General features: G+C 52.4%; 3 protein-coding genes across 3 annotated transcripts; 1 reads left to right on the forward strand and 2 right to left on the reverse strand.

Annotated features, from left to right (window-relative positions):
* Positions 1-1,750: 1,750 nt before the first annotated feature.
* Positions 1,751-4,043, forward strand: ENH_00058720 (hypothetical protein, conserved; the record flags this gene model as incomplete). The annotated part of the gene is made up of 2 exons (XM_013583609.1): positions 1,751-2,256; positions 2,657-4,043. The coding sequence occupies 2 exons, from the start codon at positions 1,751-1,753 to the stop codon at positions 4,041-4,043; spliced, it is 1,893 nt and encodes a 630-aa protein (XP_013439063.1).
* Positions 4,044-4,132: 89 nt separating this feature from the next.
* Positions 4,133-9,448, reverse strand: ENH_00058730 (DNA mismatch repair protein, putative; the record flags this gene model as incomplete). The annotated part of the gene is made up of 12 exons (XM_013583610.1): positions 4,133-4,642; positions 4,788-5,179; positions 5,546-5,678; positions 6,083-6,232; positions 6,491-6,847; positions 7,029-7,098; positions 7,377-7,507; positions 7,694-7,872; positions 8,022-8,220; positions 8,504-8,628; positions 8,785-8,905; positions 9,158-9,448. The coding sequence occupies 12 exons, from the start codon at positions 9,446-9,448 to the stop codon at positions 4,133-4,135; spliced, it is 2,658 nt and encodes an 885-aa protein (XP_013439064.1).
* A 1,352-nt stretch (positions 9,449-10,800) lies between these two features.
* ENH_00058740 (hypothetical protein, conserved) lies at positions 10,801-17,153 on the reverse strand (the record flags this gene model as incomplete). The annotated part of the gene is made up of 3 exons (XM_013583611.1): positions 10,801-10,980; positions 11,213-15,612; positions 15,902-17,153. 3 exons carry the CDS (start codon positions 17,151-17,153, stop codon positions 10,801-10,803), a joined length of 5,832 nt encoding a protein of 1,943 aa, XP_013439065.1.
* Between the last annotated feature and the right edge of the window lie 362 nt (positions 17,154-17,515).

The following is a 17,515-nucleotide window of genomic DNA, read 5'->3' on the forward strand; positions in this document are numbered from 1 at the left end:
TCACCTTTGCGTTCTTTGCTGCTGAGCGCTGCACTACTATAGCAGCAGACAGCGGCACCAGCAGCAGCTAAGGCAACGAGGCTGCTCTTTTTACTTCGAAGCAGCCACCGCGGAGCGGCTAATCGTTGACTCATCTCAGCTCAAAAAGCATAACACTATTTACGCCAACATCCCAAGATGCCGGCCTACGAAGCACCCTTCGTCTCCCCAGCATTTGCTGCTGCGGTGAGTGCAGGACAGGAGCCCAGTGAATCCCAAGAAGTTGAAGCTGAAGGCTCCCTTTCGAGGGTAGTGACGGGGGCCTGCATGATGCTTTTTGCTGCTATTATAGTTGTTTGTGAGCTGTATGCAATTTTTATTTCAAAGCTCCTCCCTTACACAGGGATTTCCTGGCTTGACGCCATTAAGGACGACTGGCATTTCTGTCTCATCATTCCAGCTAACGTTGGCGCCTCCGTGTTTTTCATATACTGGAACTGGTTCGCCCTTACCGTATTCAGGAACTGCCGGAACGTCTCCTGCTAAATTTTTGCCGCATCTTGTCTACTTGAAACAGGTCCCAAACACACTACGAGTGTGCTGCTGTATGCCAGTTTACTTCTAGCTCTGCTCTGTTCTCAGTACACGGAGAAGAGCACCATTTAAATAGATAATTAAACAGGAAGAAACATCATAAGCGAAACAAGAACGCACGGTACCCGTAAATTGCTTTCCCGCTGCTTTCGAGTTGCATTACACTCGAACCCGAGTCTTGAAGATGATTCATTTCTAACTAGAAGTGCGCACCAAGCCTGACCTTTGCTAAGTGCAGTAAACGCAATAAAACTGTGTTGGGTTTTTTCACATATCAGCTTTGTATATGCGTAAAGCTAGACGCTTTTGTATTGTTCGCTTTCTAGGAGCTGCCTGTACACCCCGCATTGTCCGACTAGAAGGCGAATTCACCTCAAATCACAAAGGTATACAGATTTCCTTCAGTTGGCAGAAAAACAAAACATTTCAACCAAGTCGTTGCACTGGCTGTTCCCAAGTTTCCGTCCACTGCCTCATTCCACCAATGCAGACGAACTGCAGCGTCCTTCTTAAGAGGCCGTGGGCTTCTCGAGCCAGAAACAAAGCCCCCGAAACAGGCCCAAATGGATTTTCTCGCTCATCAACGCGAGTCACAACTGAGCCAGTTAATCTGCTACCCGTGTCCAAGCAGGACTTGACAAAGCTGCCAAGTAGATTCCTACTGTGCACTTTCAGTTTGAAAGCTTCATCTTTCGATCACCTTGTCTCTTCTTCTAGGCGTTCCGCAACCGAGTGCTCCCCCAGAAACTTCAACATGCTACGACACAGAGTTCTCAGTTTCCATCCCCGCGTCGGCTGTTGGGCGGTATACTTCATTTTCGCAGAGCGGACGGTACGCGCTCAGTTGGTTTCTTCTCCATGTGTATCCACCACATAGTTTGTGTGTGCTCCCTTCAGCTCCCAATTCCCAATTCGTTTCCGAACTGCAATGGACGTGGCCCGGGTCTTCACGGTAACTTTGAATTATATTATTGCACCTCCAGTAGAAATGGCAGCGCCTCACTGCTCCTTGCCTCCACCAGATGCACGCGCAAGGTCGTGCACTGGCGTGCCCCGCGCCTGGCGCCTCCGCACTTCTCCTGGTGTCTGAAAAAGGGGCCAAAGGCTTTAAAGCCTGCGAGGCTGCCGCGGCCATTCTGCAGGAGAAATGCGGCATATCTTTGGAGCGCCTGGAGGTATGTGCTCTATGCTGCTGCCTATTAGACAGTCTTGGCATTTTTTTTCGGCAATTTGGCATCAGGGCTGCGCTGAGATCGCACTGGCCAGTTTTGAATTGCCCCTGCTGGCCTCGCTGCTGTCTCTGAGTCTTCGCACTCGGTTGCTGCAAGAGGGGGGCTGGATCCACTGCGGCGACGCCATGCAGCACATGCTGGACTCCGCCGTGCTGCAGCAGCAGCCGGAAGAGCAGCAAAAGCGAGCCTACGTGAACTGCCCCGGGTTCAGCTTTGGAGTCCGAGTCGTCAGCTGGGGCCCCCAGAAAGCAGGGGGCCCCCTGCTGGCCCACGGCCAGCTAAGAGTGATGCCCTTCATCTATCGGGTGCTCCCAATAAAAGAACAAGAAGAGCCAGGCAGAAGTGTGTACTGCCTTCCTCGGCTCGTGTCGCCTGCCACTTTGGAGCGGCAGCAGCAGCAGCCGCCCCAGGACAGCCCCTTAAGATCCAAAGAGGAGTTCAAGCTGTTCTGGTAAGGCTTTTGCATGCACGCTGCATGCAGCCCTTAGCCAGGGCAAAAACTTGCACAGGCTGCTGCAGCACGGCTACCAGCTTCCAGAGAGTTCTCTGCGTCAGTTCGCCACAGGTGCGTCGACGCAAAGCCAACTTCACTTTGAAAAAAACAATTGTGCAAAATGTCAGTGACTTTTAATGGCAATCTCGAGCTCTGCTACCCTCAAGGTTTGTTCACTTCGCCATCCTCTCTTCTCCATTTTGAAGACTTTTCACTCTGCTGCAGGCTGCTGCTGGCGCGAAGCCCCCTACGACCTGTCAGTGCTGCTGGCTGCTGTCCTTTGTATATCCAAAACTCTAGACTGTAGAACTTCAGAGCTGAACTCCTCCCCAGAAGCAAACTAGTGGCTTTTCTTCAGGCCTCGAGTGTCTTCGCAGGCCAAAGGACTTGTGGCTGCTCGCGCCTTCTACTGCCTTTCAAAGTGTGCAATTTTGCATGCAGCCGCCATCACTGTAGCAGTACCCGCTGGTCTGCCTAGCTTCCAACCCCGGCCACCTCAGGGGCCCCTCCAATCAACAACTGTACAAAAAGACTCTTCTCTTGCTGCTGCTGCTCCTAAGGAGGAGCCGCGACCCCAGGCAACTTTTGCAGAACTGAACCAGCCCGGAGCGGGGCCTGGAGGTCCCGACCGGCTGCTGCCTCCCCCTTGCCTCTCGAAACGTGCAAAGACAGCGGAGCTTGAGGAGGATACAGAAAAAGCCCCTCAGCTGAACTCTTGTACAGAAGCCCCAGCAGAAGTGCCCGAAGAGGCGGAAATAGATGAAGAAGACACAAGCGAAAAGATGGACGAAGAAAGAGAACAAACGGAACAACCTGCCGCAATTGTCACAAGGCCGCTCCCGCCACTAGCTACGTACTCAAAGGGGCGGCTAGCCGCAGCGGCAGCAAAATTTGAAAGACTGACCACGCAGCAGCAGCACCAACAACTAAAAAAGCTGGAGCAGCAAACGTTACCACAGAAACGCATAGAGGCTGTCACCACAAGCGCTCAGAGCAGAACTTCTTTTCAAGCGCCCGCAGTTGCAGCGAAGCCCGCAGCAGCAAATGCTTCAAGAAAAAGCGCTGGAGGCGCTGCAGCAGCTCACGGAACTGCTGCAGCACCTGCGGAAAGAAAAATGAGTTCAACAGTTCCTCTGGCTACTGAAGCAACTTCGAAATCCAATAAGGCGGCGAAAGCAACTGCAGGCGCATCCCTGGCAGCTACTTCAACTGCAGCAGCAACATCTGCAGTTACAGCTAGTGCTGCAACGCCGGTGGGAGCAGCAAACAATCCAGTTCGTCATGTGGCAACTGAAGAAACTGCAACAGCTCCTGCGTTAGCTGCAAAAGCACCTTCGGTAGCAGCGCCAGAAAATGTCGCTGCAGGACTGGTAACACAAGCAACAGCTATGGCAAGAGTACCAGCTACAGCAGAGTCTGCAGCAAAAGGATCTGAAGCATCAGTAAGAGTAGAGACTGAAGAGCAAGGCACAGTCTTGACACAATCTACGAAAAAACGCGGGAGGTCATCAAAGAAGCCGAAGCTACAGCAGCCTCTAGACCAGTCTCAGCAACAACGGCAGCAACAGCTGCTACTGCAGCAATCACAAAACGCTGCCCTGTCTGAAGGTCAGAGTGCTGCATGCGTTCCCCCAGACATTCCCCTTGCCGCGCTGCCGACTGCAGCTACAGATGCCCCAAAGAAGAAAGGAGCAAAGCCACAAGGCGCGAAAGGCTCTCGACGAGGTGGAAAGGGAGCCAACTAGGCTCAGCTGCTGCAGAAGACACTTCAGCTACAGCAGCACGAGCAGCTACTGCTGCTGCTGAGTTAAGAATTATGCACGCTTGTGCGAGACTAGGCAGCTGCAACTTGCAGCTGCGTTTGTCTTTGTACTTCTTTAAGTCCTTCCCTTAGTTCGTCTGCACTGTCTTTGACTCTCTGCAAAAACTGCTGTGGTGTCTCAGCGGCAAACGCGTGTTTGACCACGGCCCTGAGTTTCTTCAGCGCCCCATCTCTGTCTCGATCTGCCTCATCTAAAATTCCCTTGCTTCTTCTTTTCTCCCTCTTTTCCGCACATTCCAAGTGCTGGCTCATTGCTGCTGCCCTAGTTGTGATCGCCTCTGGGAGCCCCGCGAACTGCGCTACTTGAACACCGTAGGACTGGTCTGCGTGGCCCTCGTTGACGTCATACAAAAATGTTATTTGTTTCTTTTCCTTACAAACTGCTGCCTTCACGTGGTAATTGCGGACCCCAGCCACCTCACCCTCCAAAGATGCCAACTCCAAAAAATGAGTCGCAAATAAAGTGAAGCTGCGAGCTCGCTCAGCCAAATCCTTGGCTACGGCCCAGGCAAGTCCGAAACCCTGAGCAGAAAGACGAGGTCATTAGCAAACACAAATAATCCGGGGTTTACGTACTAGACTAATATCTCAGCAGTAGCAACACTCGCACAACCAGAGATCAAGCAACAGTACAGCCTTCGGCATCGCAGCAGCTGCCGATACACACTTCATAGGTAGACGTCCCTCTTCCCAGTTCATCGACAATGACGAGGCTTTGAGGCCCCGCATTTTTGAGAATGGCTGTGGCCTCGACCATCTCTGCAAGAAATGTGCTGACGCCCCGCAGCTGGAGGTCTGACGCTCCCACTCTGCACATGATTTGTCTGAAAACCGGCATGGTGCAGCTTTTGCAAGGCACAAAGCTGCCGATCTGCGCTAGCAACACGCATAGCGCCACCTGCCTTATGTAGGTAGACTTTCCTCCCATGTTGGGTCCTGTAATCAAGTGCAAACGGGAAGACTCCGAATCCATAAAGCAGTCGTTTGCGATGATGGAACCCCCTAGGCCCTGCACCTCTAGCAGGGCGTGGCGGCAGCTTTCCAGCCTCAAGACGCCGCCTGATGAACAAAACATACAATAGTTGCGGCACCGTAGTGCGCATTACGGCTGTAGTGGTAGTGGGGGTGTGTATATGTATTACATGTAAATATATGTATGACTGTGCTTGTACACATAATCTAAATTAAGTACAATTGTGCACAGTGATGTCTATGTAGTCGTGTAAGTATACTTGAGTTTGCGTATATGCGTGTAAAACAGAGGCTGCAAGAGGACAGCAAGCCCTCCTAAAAAAGCAAAAAAGCGCGACACGAGCAGGGGCAAGGAGAGCAGAAGAGCTGGGCACAGGTGCCCCGACACAGAACTAGAAAAAGATGAAGAAGCGGAAAATAATAGGAAAATAAGAAAGGAAAGGGCACGCATACCCTCAGGCTCTATGTGAGGCCTAACATAAGGAATAGGCGCTGTCAGAGCAACCGCAGCAAAGGCGCCCAATACATCAATTGTGCCTAAGAGATCCGCCAGCTGTTCTGCTAATGGCCAGTAAGTAGACGCGACCTGTGCGTGCACCAAGAACAACGGAAAAACGACTAGATGGCTAATGATCAAACTGGGCAGAGTTAGACAGTAAGGAATACCCAGAAGACAAACGGACAAGGGCACCAAAAGTAAAAACCGAAACAAGTAGATGGGTAAAAATGAAATTGGAGAGATACACACAGTACGTAATACGCAGGAGACGAACGGACAAGAGGATGAGCACTCGGCAGAGGTGAAGAAGCACAGAAGCACGAAGCTAACAAACGGACACACGAACAAAACTGAACAAAGAAGACAAACGAAAAAACTAGATCGCCCCTTTACCAGGATGAATCCAATGCAACTGTCCAGCTACTCGACGTCTATACATGCCCGTACAAAGCAGCAATGACAGCAGCAGCTTTTAATGTGTCTGATCTAACCTGTATTGCTTTGTCAACTAGTGCTGATTGCAGCTGCTGGTATTCGTCGCATGTGTCTTTGTGTCTTGAGGCTAGAGCCCGCAGCCGATTGGTAGAGAAGAGCAGCTCGTTCTTGTTCAACCGAATCTGCTGGAATTCTTTCTTGCGGCTCTGAGGCGTCAAATAAGCAAAAGATTGTCCATGCCAATAAATCCTGAGAGCCGTTAATAGTAAAGCCCAGAATCAAACGAACGGCTAAATACATTGATGGCAAAAAGGAATAAGCAACCAGAAGGCAAGGCACAAATCTAGATCAAAAACGCGCAGTCCAATAATTGAAAAACAAACGAACTGAGAAGCAAACAAATAAACGAAATTATCAGTCGCTCACAGATGCATGGATGCATGCGTGGATATATTGCGGCTTACTAAAACGGCTTGCTGATCTCTCTTTACCACTCTTAGGGCAAATCCTAGAGTGGGGTCTTCTATGAGTTTGACTGCATCTCCATCTCTTCGCTTTGGGATATCCAATACTTCTTCAGCCCTCTGCCTTTCCTGCTGCAGCTGCATCAGCAGCAAGTTGCGCTGCTGTAGTAGTTCGCCCATGCGGGGGTCAAATCGACTGTCTATTATATATGTGCCTCTCTTGGCCTCTTCAAGGTCGATAGAGTGTTCCACCAGCTTGATAAATGAAGAAAATGACGAAATTGTGGAATGAAGCTTTGTATAAAGATAAGAACGAACTGTGGAGCTGCAAGGCCCGCTGTACTCTCCTAGGGGGCCCTGAGATTCAATTGACAGAAGGCCAAGCACCAAAGTACTTATTTACTAGCAATTTGACACGATGAAATAACTAAAAACGATCGGCTACAAGAGGGAAGCATGGGCAGGGAAGGCGAAAATGGTGATAGGCAGTACATCGGTCACACATGAAAGCAAAAGATGCAGTAAAGATGCCACGTACAAGCAAACTGTTGCATTCCACAACGCAGTCGTAGAGCTTCACGAGATCCCCCAGACCCACGCCTAACCGCCTAAATGCAAAAGCAGAGACAGCAATATATATACAGACATGCTCAGCCCCAAACCCTAAAAACAAAATTTTAATTGTGAGAAAAGAAGGGACGCATGGGAAACACAAAGGTAAGCAGCTTTCACTTTACAAAGGAAACCAAAAGACAAATAGTAATGAAGTGCCACTACGCGCAGCAGGAGACATAATTATTGCGGAACAAACAGCAGCGCTTATTAAATATAACAGTGAAGCGAGCGACAAGAATGCGAAAAAGGAATTGTGTAGAAAAGGACCCACGGCGTCCGTTTGCCTCCCGTCTCTTTTGCTGCTTGCGTTGCCGCATGAATTCTGTGCAGCTTCGTGGCGAGTTTGTCGACGTCTGACACGTGCTTGAAGTGGCGTTGAAATACCTCCCGTCGAAAGACCTCCTAAGCGCAAACATTAAACCCAAAGTGCAAAAAGCTAAACCTTGCAGTGCAAATAGTAACGAGGCGGCCGCTCGCCGAAACTGCGTGGCCAGCTGACGGGCAAAATAAGAAAGATAAAGCAAGAAGGCATGCAGTGGTGGTTGGTTTCTTAGTGGTACTTGAGGGGTACGTACACCCAAGACCTACCTGCATGAACGCTTCCACCAGGTCATGTCTCCTTACTATTTCTTCAGCATCGACAAGGGGTTGGGAAATAAAAATGTGGAGGCGTCGGACGCCCAAAGACGAGCAACAACGGCGGGAGAACAAGCTGAACACTGATGTGGTGGCAGCTGAACCACCTGCTGCGGCTGCAGCAGCAGCGCCTGAAGTCCACACAAAACACGAGCGGCAGGCGCTCAGCCCTTAGCCATAAGCTCTAGACAGGATGGTACTTGAAGAAAAACACAGCAATGCACCATTCTTGAAGGCTTGGTGATAAGCTTTTAAGACCTGGGCTGCTCCTGCTTCCTACTTATTCTGTCCTTTGCTGCTGCGTGCGCCTCCCCGTATTTAGTACTGCAGGGAAGAATTTGCGGCTGCAGCCGCTGCTGCTGTGGCTGCTGTGGCAGCAGATGCAGCGCAACAGCAGCAGCAGCATCAACGTTCAGGAAGGACGAGATCGGATACGTTTCCAGGATGCACGAGTGGCACAGAGTCTCGTCAGACGCCAGCTGCTCGCACACAAACCCTCAAAGCCAATCACTGAACCCTTAATCCCAAAAGCTACACCTTAATCAAATGAAGCCGTGGCTCTGCTGCAGTCAACAAATCACTCCCTGTGAAGAGTTCACGAACACAGCACCCCTTTCAGGGCTTAGCGCACAGAAATTCTGATGTAGGCTTCAGAATCATCCGGAAGCCAAAAGTGCAATCCTTAAAGTCTAAACCCTATGCCTTCAATCCCAAGTTTTCAAAGATTCCCCCAAGCCCAAACCCTAAGCCCTCTTGGCTCACGCTCCAGTAAGATATAAGTGCTGCTAAGGCAGAGCAGGCAATCTCTAGGCGAAGCTCTTTGGCAGCTGCTGGCTTTAGGGCAGCAGCAGGCAAAAGGTACGAAATGTCTTGTGTCAGATTTGCCGCTGAATTGAAAACAGTGACAAACAGAAGAGCGAATGAGCAAATACATGAATTGGCGGCTTTAAAAAGAAAAATACAGGTCACGGACGAAAGCCACGGCTCAGCCAATGAGAGTTAGAGGACTCTTCGCTACTCATGTCATCAGTTCATAAACCTACTCGAAAAAAGACTTCTCTTCGCCTCTACCAGTTCCGCCCCAACTGCATGCACCACATAGGGCAGTCGCCGCAGCCAGGCTGCGCCGTCGCCCGCAGGAGCCAATACAGACATAGCGCCAACCTGTACGTACACTGCAACAAGTCAACAGCCTAATGACGAGCAGAAAATCCATATTAAGCTACAGTAGACTCTCTTGCTGCCAGCAAGCGCAGCTACTGCTGACATGCTGCTTGTGAGAGCTTGGCCGCGCCCTGCTGCGGCGTCCTGCTCTATTTTGTGGTGCCTTTTGCCTTTCTGCCCATGTCTAAGTCTCCGTGCTACAGATTCTGTGCAGCATGGGCCTCTGCTTTGCTGCGTAGAGTGTATACACACTTGCATGAGCACCGCCTCCAGCGCCGTCAAGTGCTCATCGCTGACAATCTCCGCCACACGTAGCGATGGCCGCCGAGGGTCAAACACCGCCAGCCCAAGGCGCAGCCCGTGGCCTACACTGTCGTTCTTGGCGCTCACGGCGCACATCACGGCGTCAGCGCAGTTGTCATTGAGGCCCTCATCGCCAGCGCCATCAAACCCAACGGCACCGCTGAGTCCCCCAGGACCTGCTGGCCCCCCAGACATAGGGGGGCCTGTGGGACTGTCAGAAGAGCAGGGGTAAGGCTGCATTGAGGCTGTTGCTGCGGTGAATGTAGTGGGGGGAGTCCCACACAAAACGCATGCACCGGGGAGAGGCAAATAGGGCGTTTGAAACGGGATTACAGGAGAGGTTTCGCGGGAGCTGGATCCGTTAAGGGCGATAGAACTTGAAGTTTCGAATTTAGGAACAACTGTTCAGGTTGGGAGATTAGCACTAGCACTGTTGCATAGGGTCCATGGTAGGGTGGTGATGGTGCCCCGGGAGGCCCGCTAGTTGGACTGCATGTAAGGAAAAGGGACTCGTGAAAAGGGGACTTAATTTCGAATTAATTCCCCAAAAGCAGCTTTGAAATTGATTTTAATGGAAACTAGCGAAGCATTGCACTGCGAGGCTGCAATGGTTGTGTGGAAGACACCGTGGTGAAGCCTCTATACCTCCGCCACCGGTCCACTGCAAGTCGAGTCTGTACATTTATGCTCTCTGTTTCGTGTTCCATCTTTTTTTTCTGCAAATCGAAACTGCACAACTTTCTTTTACCTGAATAACTGAATTAAGGAATACAAAAAGACAAAAATGGCGCACTGACGCTACAGGTATCTCCACGGAAAAACGCACACAAAACGCCAGTGCAGGGGTAACAGATTGTTGAGTTCGTACCAAATGGATACCCCACCAAATAAAATGAACACGTAAAGAAATGAAAAGCTCCGCCTCTTAGTCCACAGATTATCTGTACCTTCCCCAGACAACATACATTTCGCTCTGTAGGCACCAGGCACGCACGGTAGAGTGGCGAGCAAGCCCGAGCCAATTTTTAAAAACAACTCCTCAAGATAGAACTGACAATTTTAATACTAGGCCGCTCTCGGTGCTACTATTTCACCGTGGTCCTTTTGCATGCACGAACGAACGCAACCCAGCAGGAGCAGACTTCCACATAATGGGTTGCCACTGGGACCTCAATCTGCAAAATGAAGCAAATACGTGGCGAAGACCGAGGCAATGTACCAAATTACGTAGCATCAACTAGTATGATCTAGTCAAAGCTATTCACCGGCAGCGGTGGCTCGCTAAAGCTGGTCACAAACAAGCAGCTTGTTACGGACAGCCACAACCAGTCACAAACAATCACGACTAGTCACATTTAACTACAGACAAATCTAAGTAGCAGTTCAATGCATTCGATGCCTTGGTGGACTCCTTTGGCGCAGCCCTAAGGTCAAACAGAACGTGCTAGCGGCAGGCATTCGTTTTCTGCCGCTGCAAAGGTAGCAGCAAGGTGCAACTGCAAATAAGCCATTCACAGCAGCAACAGTAGCAGCGGCTGCTGCTGGTGCCACCGTCACAGCTGCTGCAGTAACACCAGCTGCGATAGCAACTCTCATCCCCTGAGAGCCGCGTCTTGATGGCGTAACAACAATGTGAACTCAACTGACACGGCTGTTGCGGCGCCGTTGTTGTCGCCGCCAACAAGCCTTGAAGCAGCAAGAACAGCAATTCTCGCAGCAGCATGATCGGTATGCTCAGGCTCCTGGAATTCAACGCTGCGACTGGCAGCGGGCTGTCCAAGCACCCACGCACGCCCCGGCAGCGGTCCTAACTATTGCACGCTCGTCACACAGTGCCTCCTGAAGCAGCAGCAGCACCTGCAGTAACAGCAACAAAAGCAAAACAATCAGTGTTTGTAAGATGCTCAGCAATATCGTACTTTGCAAAAACCGACTTTTCCGCCTCAGGATCCAAGGGTCTAAGGCATAGATCTTTGGGATTGGGGCTTAGGATTCAGAGCTCACGTGAGGTGCTGCTTGCTGCATTTTCTGTGTGTCCGTTTGCTGCAGGGCGGCAAGTCTGAGGGCATCCAGTGCCAGCAACCGCAGCAGCGGCCGTTTCTCACAGAGAGCCAGAAGCAGCAGTGCATGCAGCAGCAGCAGCAAGAAAGAGCCCGAAAAACAGCCGGGTGTTGTCGAGGCGTGGTGGCGCATCTCGCTCTTTTGCTGACTTGTTTGAGTTTGCCGCTGTTGTTGTAGAAGCAGCAATAACAATAACAACCAAGAGGCAGAAAACGCCTCCAAGAGAGCGAACTCAGCTGCAGCTGCACCGGCAGCTTGCTGCTGCGCCTGCTGCTGCTCCTGGTCTTGAAGTTGCTGTTGCACAGTTTCTGCTGTTGCTGCCAAAGCAGCACAGTATGCTGCTTGCTGCTGCTGGCTGTTCTTTTGGAAGGACGGCACCTCTACCGGGAAGCCGGCAGACGCGGCAAGAGCAGCAGCAGCAGCAGCGTTGCCTGCTGACATCTGCTGCATGCGCAACGAGTACGTGGACAGCAGGTGCTGCTGCTGCACAATATAGCAGCAGCCCCAACCCACCACCAACTCTACCAGGCTCAGGGGCCCTACGGAAGTAAAGTGAGGCTCCGCTTGCGCCAGATGCTCCACAGTCGTGGTGCTGTCGCCGTTGTTGCTGGTGTCACTGATAGAAGAAACACAGGCAGCTGTAAGGCAGCTCAGCAGCGGCAGCAGAGCAGCGATTTTTTCCTGCTGCTCTTGTTGTTTCTCCTTGCCCTCGTCCACAGGAACTGAATATAGCAAATGGAGGTCCCCAAGGGGAGGGCCCCAGCGGTCCTTTGTTTCCTCTATTGCTGCTGCTCTGGAAGAAGCAGACGACAGAGCAGCAGCAACTGTCGAAGCCGCAGCAGCGGTGCAACGCGGGTGCAAGGCCTCAAGACAAACGCGCGCTGCTGCCATGCGCTGCAGGTGCAGCTCCCTCTCAACCTTGTGGTGGCCTTCTTGCTGATGTTCCTGAGGCTGCTCGCGCTGCTCTTCATGATCTTGCTGCTTCTGCTCTTGCTCACTCTCTTGCTGCTGCTCTTGCTGTTCCTGTTCCTCAAGTTCAAGCTCGTCAAGCTCCGTGAGCCACGGCCTCCCTTCAGGTAAAATGGGGAAAAGGGGCCTGCAGCCGTTGCTGCTGCCGTCACTGATGCTGTCATTTCCGGAGCTGCACTGATTGCTGCTGTTGTCTCCTGGCTGTTGGGCTAGGGCCGATTGCAGCAACACGTCTGGTAGCAACAGCCCGACAGCCCGAGCTGCAGCGAACTGCGCAGCGCAGCCGCACACACTGTTGTTGCTGCTTCCGTTGCTGCTTCTGTTGCTGTTACTGCCATTGTTGCTGCTTCTGTTGTTGATGTCACTGTTGCTGCTGCTCCCACACTTGCTGCTGCTGCGCCCATGTGAACGCGGTGCGAAGGCCTGCAGTAGCATCGTCTCTAACAATTCTTCAGGTTGGTCACAGCCAAATTTGTTGTTACCCCTGCTGTCACCGCGACCAGCCCAGAGACCAGCGAGTGCAGCTCCCTGCAGCAAGCCTGTAGCACGAGCAGCAAGTTGTGCAGCCGCAATGGCATCGAAATCAGAAGCCTCGCCTGAAGACCCACGAGCATCTGAGCAGCTACAGCTGCTGCAGCAACTGCAGCAGCAACTGTGAAGCAACGCTGCCTCCGTCTGCTGCAACAGCACAAGTGCATGGCGTTTGCTCTCTGCTGGAAGGTAGCGCAGCAGCATCTGCAAAACTTCCAAGCCATCTCGCTGCAGTACGTGGCTTCTGTCCTTTGCTGCCGCTGTAGCTGCTGCTGCTGGCAGCAACGGCAGTATCTTCTGCTGCTGGCTCTGCGGAAGTGAGCTGCAGCAAATCGCAATGCACCGCTGCAGCAGCACCTGTGGCACGCAGCTGCTGCAGCTACAATTTTTGGCACTCTTCTTTGTGCAGCAGCAAGTGCTGCTGTCGGCCTCTGGCACAGCAGCAGAAACTGCAACTTGAACGGCTGCAGGTAGAAAAAGAAACAGTGCATCCTCTTCAAGACTTTCATGCAATAACTGCTGAGAGAAGGCAATTCGTTCCACAGGTGGAAGCAACTGCAGCAGCTTCTTAACAAGCAATCGCAAAGATGAAACGATCGATGATAGTGTCTGCGCTTGTTGCTGCAGTTGCTGCTGTTGCAGCTGCTGCTGTTGCAGTTGCTGTCGCAGTTGCTGCTGCTGCTGCAATCGCTTCTGATTCAAATGCTGCTGTACATACGCAACTGCGACCTCTCTTAGCAGCCCAGTGAGCTCTTTATTGCCAAGGAGCAACAGAAGAGAGGAAGCCGGGTTCAGCGTCGCTGGCTGCTGCTCCTCGTGCGCTTGCTCCTGCTGTTGCTGCTGCCTTCGCTGCTTCATGTGGTGCCTCTTTCGCGGTTTCTGCTGCTGCAAAATTGTGCTGTATATGCACAACGCGCTTGCCGTTCCGTCTGCTGCTGATGCCAAAAGGCGGAGCTTTTCTGCTGCTTCAGCATTTAGGAGCTGCAACTGCAGCTTTTCCTGCTGATTCTGCTCCTGCTCTTCGTGCTGCAGCTGTTTCAGGGACTTCCCCGCATTGGACAGGGTGTCGCACAGTCTCTGCAGCAGGTTTCTGGGGAGAGCTATACCCAGAGCTCCTGGCTGTTTTTGCACCTTTTGCTGCTCCTCATCCTGTTGCTCCTCGCGCTGCTGCTCATTTGTGTTCCATCGCCCTACGAGGACACAGCTGCAAGCAATCGACACCTCAGCTGCCGCAGCTGCTGGCAGCAACCTGCAAATAGGTGGTTGCTGCTGGTCCTTCTGCTCAGCCTCCACGTCGACGCTGCCTTTGTTGATGCTCTCGAGTGCTGCTGCGCACGCAGCTCCAACCCCCTCTGCAGCAACTCTCAATAGCAGCCTTGCCTCCTGATGCTGCTGCATGCAACCAGTAGATAGGAAAATCTGCTGAAGCGATCGCACGCACGCCGCGTAGGCGCTGCCGCCAACCCCCGTCGCCGCTGCGTTCTCTGCGCTACCAGCAAGAGCAGTAGCAGCAGTACTGGAAGGTTCGCTGCTCAGGGCTGCAGCAATGCCCTTGCTGTTGCAGTCCGCATTTAGTCTGCGGTGAAAGGCAACAGTAGCCCGCACCAATTGCTGCTGTAGTACAGTTTCCCGCTGGTGCACATGTTGCTTCGGGCTGCTCCTCCCTCCTCCGTCCGAAGTTTCAGCATCAGAAGCTGCTGCTGCCGCAGGAGGCAAACTTACGAATCCAGCTACAGCAGACAACAGATACGCTGCTGCTGCTGCCGCTGTTGCCCCAACTGGTTCGCTTGAGGCCACGATTCCCACAAGCCGGAAGAGCAGCAGCTGCGCATCCGGAACTTCCCAGGCTAGTTCATGGCCCCTCACCAATAGCAGCTGCAGCAAATCCTGCAGCAGCTGCTGAAGTAAGTTCTGAAGTTGCTGCCTAAGCTCGGGTACTGCCGCTGCTGCATGCATGCAGCCGCTTCCTTGTGCGGCACCCAGCAACTGAGACATCAGTAGCAAGCCACCTTGCACCTGCATCTTTTCGTCAACGCTCATACACGTGCTGCTGCAGCTGTTGCTGTCCCTGTTGCTGCTGCTGCTAGAGTCTAGCGCTGCTGCCGAGAACCATGGAAGACGACAGAGCACAGCAAAAGCGTCTTCGCTCCCTTCGCTGCTGTTGCTGCTGGAGCTGTCGTTGCTCATACAGGCAGCAGTGTCCCCTAAAGCCTCTTTTTGATGCTGTTTCCGCTGCTGAATTGAAATGCCTGCCGTTTGGAGCACATGCTCAAGCAGCGGCAGCGCTGCAACCTTTAAGCAGCACAAACAGCTGACAGGACCTGCAGCAGCAGCTTCCATAAGCAACTGCAGCATGAGCCTACTTGTTGGAGTGGTTATTTGCTGTAACTCTAGCAGTGGTGCAGCAAGGGGAAGCAGTAAATCCTCCGCCTGCTTGAAAGATAAGCTATCATTGGGCTCCTTCCCATCCGGTTGCTGCTCCTGCTGTTGCTGTTTCTGCTGCTCTGATCCTTCCTGCCCTCGTCGAAGAAGCAAGCCAAACAAGTCGACAGTTTCAAGGGGCAGCAAGTCGTCTAGCTGCTGCTGTTGCTGCTGCAGCAGCAGCGGCCCGAGCTGCAGCGCAGCGTCAGCAGCAGCAGAGGGCTCATAATAGGGAAGGCACATAGCAAGGGAGGTGACCGCTTTTTCCAAAGGGTTTCCGTCTCCCTTCCCAGCATTGCTGCTGCTGCTGCTGCAGTCCTCTATAAGAGAGGGCACAAGGTCAACAGCAAGCGCCAGTACCAGAGGCCCGTACAGGCGCGAGGCAGAAGCAGCACCAGCAAACGCTTCAGTTAGGGCTGACTCTGCAGGTTCGCAAAAAGCAAAGGGGGCGAACGCAAACGGATGGGAAGAACAAAAAACGACGGATACGCAGACAAGAAAACAAATACAAAGGGAAGAGGAGACACCTAGAGAACGGTGAAAGAAGAACAGGAAGATTCGATCCCCGGATTAAACAGCTTAGAGAGAAGGTGCTGCAGCGTCCTACATTGCAGAGGCGCGCACCGAAACCCAGAAGCAGCTAGTCCAGCCAGCTGCTGCAACAGCAATAGCACCCAACGGCAGCACCGAGCACTGCAAGCCAGAACTGACCTGTGACACAGGCGACAGCATTAGGTGGCGGTGAAAACGAGACCGGAAAATAGGACATAATCAGATCAACTGAAGCTTCAAGCTCACTCTCCCTCATGAGCGAGCTGTATGTACGCCCTAGCTCCTTCACAATAGCAAACAGGAGCAACAGGCATCGCGGGTCCCGTTCTCCCTCTAGCTGTCTGCTGATCTCAAGAACCAGAGCTTCTCTCCGCATCTCCTGCTGCACTGCCTTAGCGCACTCTTGCAGTAGCAGCAGCAGCAGCTGCAGTAGCAGCTGCCGTGTGCTCTGAGCAAACGAAGGCGTGTGCACCTGGTGCAGCAAAGAGCGCAGCATGAACAACCCCACGGTGCAGTCTTCCGTCCAGTACTTTCTGCTGTTATTGCTGCTACTGTCATTGCTGTTGCAGTCGCTGCTGGTGCCTTTTGGTGGGGGAAGCAGCAACTGCAAGAGTTCTGGCGATGAGCGCGCAACAGCGAGGCAACAAGAAGCGCCCCCCTCTGTTCCCTGCCAATCCGTCATATATCTGTCGCTGCACTGCAGCAGCAGCTGCCACAAAGCATCGTCTTCCGACAGCCTTTCGCCGTCGCCACTGCTGCTGTCATTTGTACTTCCGTCGCTCTTGTCGATGCGGCAGCCGCTGCTGCCATCAGTGTAGCTGCTGCCCTTGCTACTGCTGCTACTCTTACTACGAAGAGGCAACTCCGGCATGCGCTGTAGGATCTGTGCCGGTAGAGCCGCTGCGGCTTTCCGAGTTTGTGCTGCCTTGACGTAGTTGGTACAATCAGTTGTTGCCGATGCTACACTTGTGGTTGCTGCTTTAGTCGCTGCGACAATGCATGTTTCGGTGTAGCTGAGCACTTCAGGGAAGGAAACTCGCTTCGAATGAAGGTGTAGCAGCAGAGCAGTCAGTGCTGTTTCTTGTATCTGTTTCGCTGATGCTGTTGATACTGTCCCCTTGTCCGCATCGTCATCAGCAACGCCTGCAGCAAGTCCGCACAGCTGCCGAATATTCTCGGCTGCTTCATCTGGACACAAGTAAGCAGCAACTGCCTCCTTAGTGGCCACTGCTGCGAAGCCTCCTTCCTCTGTGACCTCGCCAAGGGCTGCTTCGGCTCTCACTACTTCTGTTATCTCTGTCGCATTCGCATCAGCAGTTGCTGCAGCGTCCACTGAAGGTGTTGCTGATACCCGTGTTGTTGGCGCTGCATCTTTGGTAAGATCAGTGATAGAAGTTACAGAATCTTCCATCTTCTCGTACAGCAAATTAACGCTCATCTAAGGGTCATGCCGTTGCTGCTGCTGCAGCAGCAGCTACCGGTCCAAATGCTGTACTCTATATTCGGCGTGCATATGGAAAAGAGGAACAAAGGAATGTCTAAAAACAAAGAACTAGATGCGGCTAAGACTAAAGAGCAGCAGCTGCGGCTCTGGGGGGCTACAGCCCCAATGCTGCTACTCGTGTTACATCGTCGATGCAGCATAGTAGCAGCAACATCAGCGCATTGTGTTTTTCTCAATTTATGGTGTTATTATTTTTCGTCATATCTTAGTTGTTCGCTTTCATCAAATCGTGCGGCATTTGCTGCAACAGCAGCAGGAGCGCGCAGTGC

The sequence above is a fragment of the Eimeria necatrix genome, genomic scaffold (genome assembly GCF_000499385.1).
Source record: "Eimeria necatrix Houghton genomic scaffold, Enh_scaff4, whole genome shotgun sequence".
Classification (NCBI taxonomy): domain Eukaryota; phylum Apicomplexa; class Conoidasida; order Eucoccidiorida; family Eimeriidae; genus Eimeria; species Eimeria necatrix.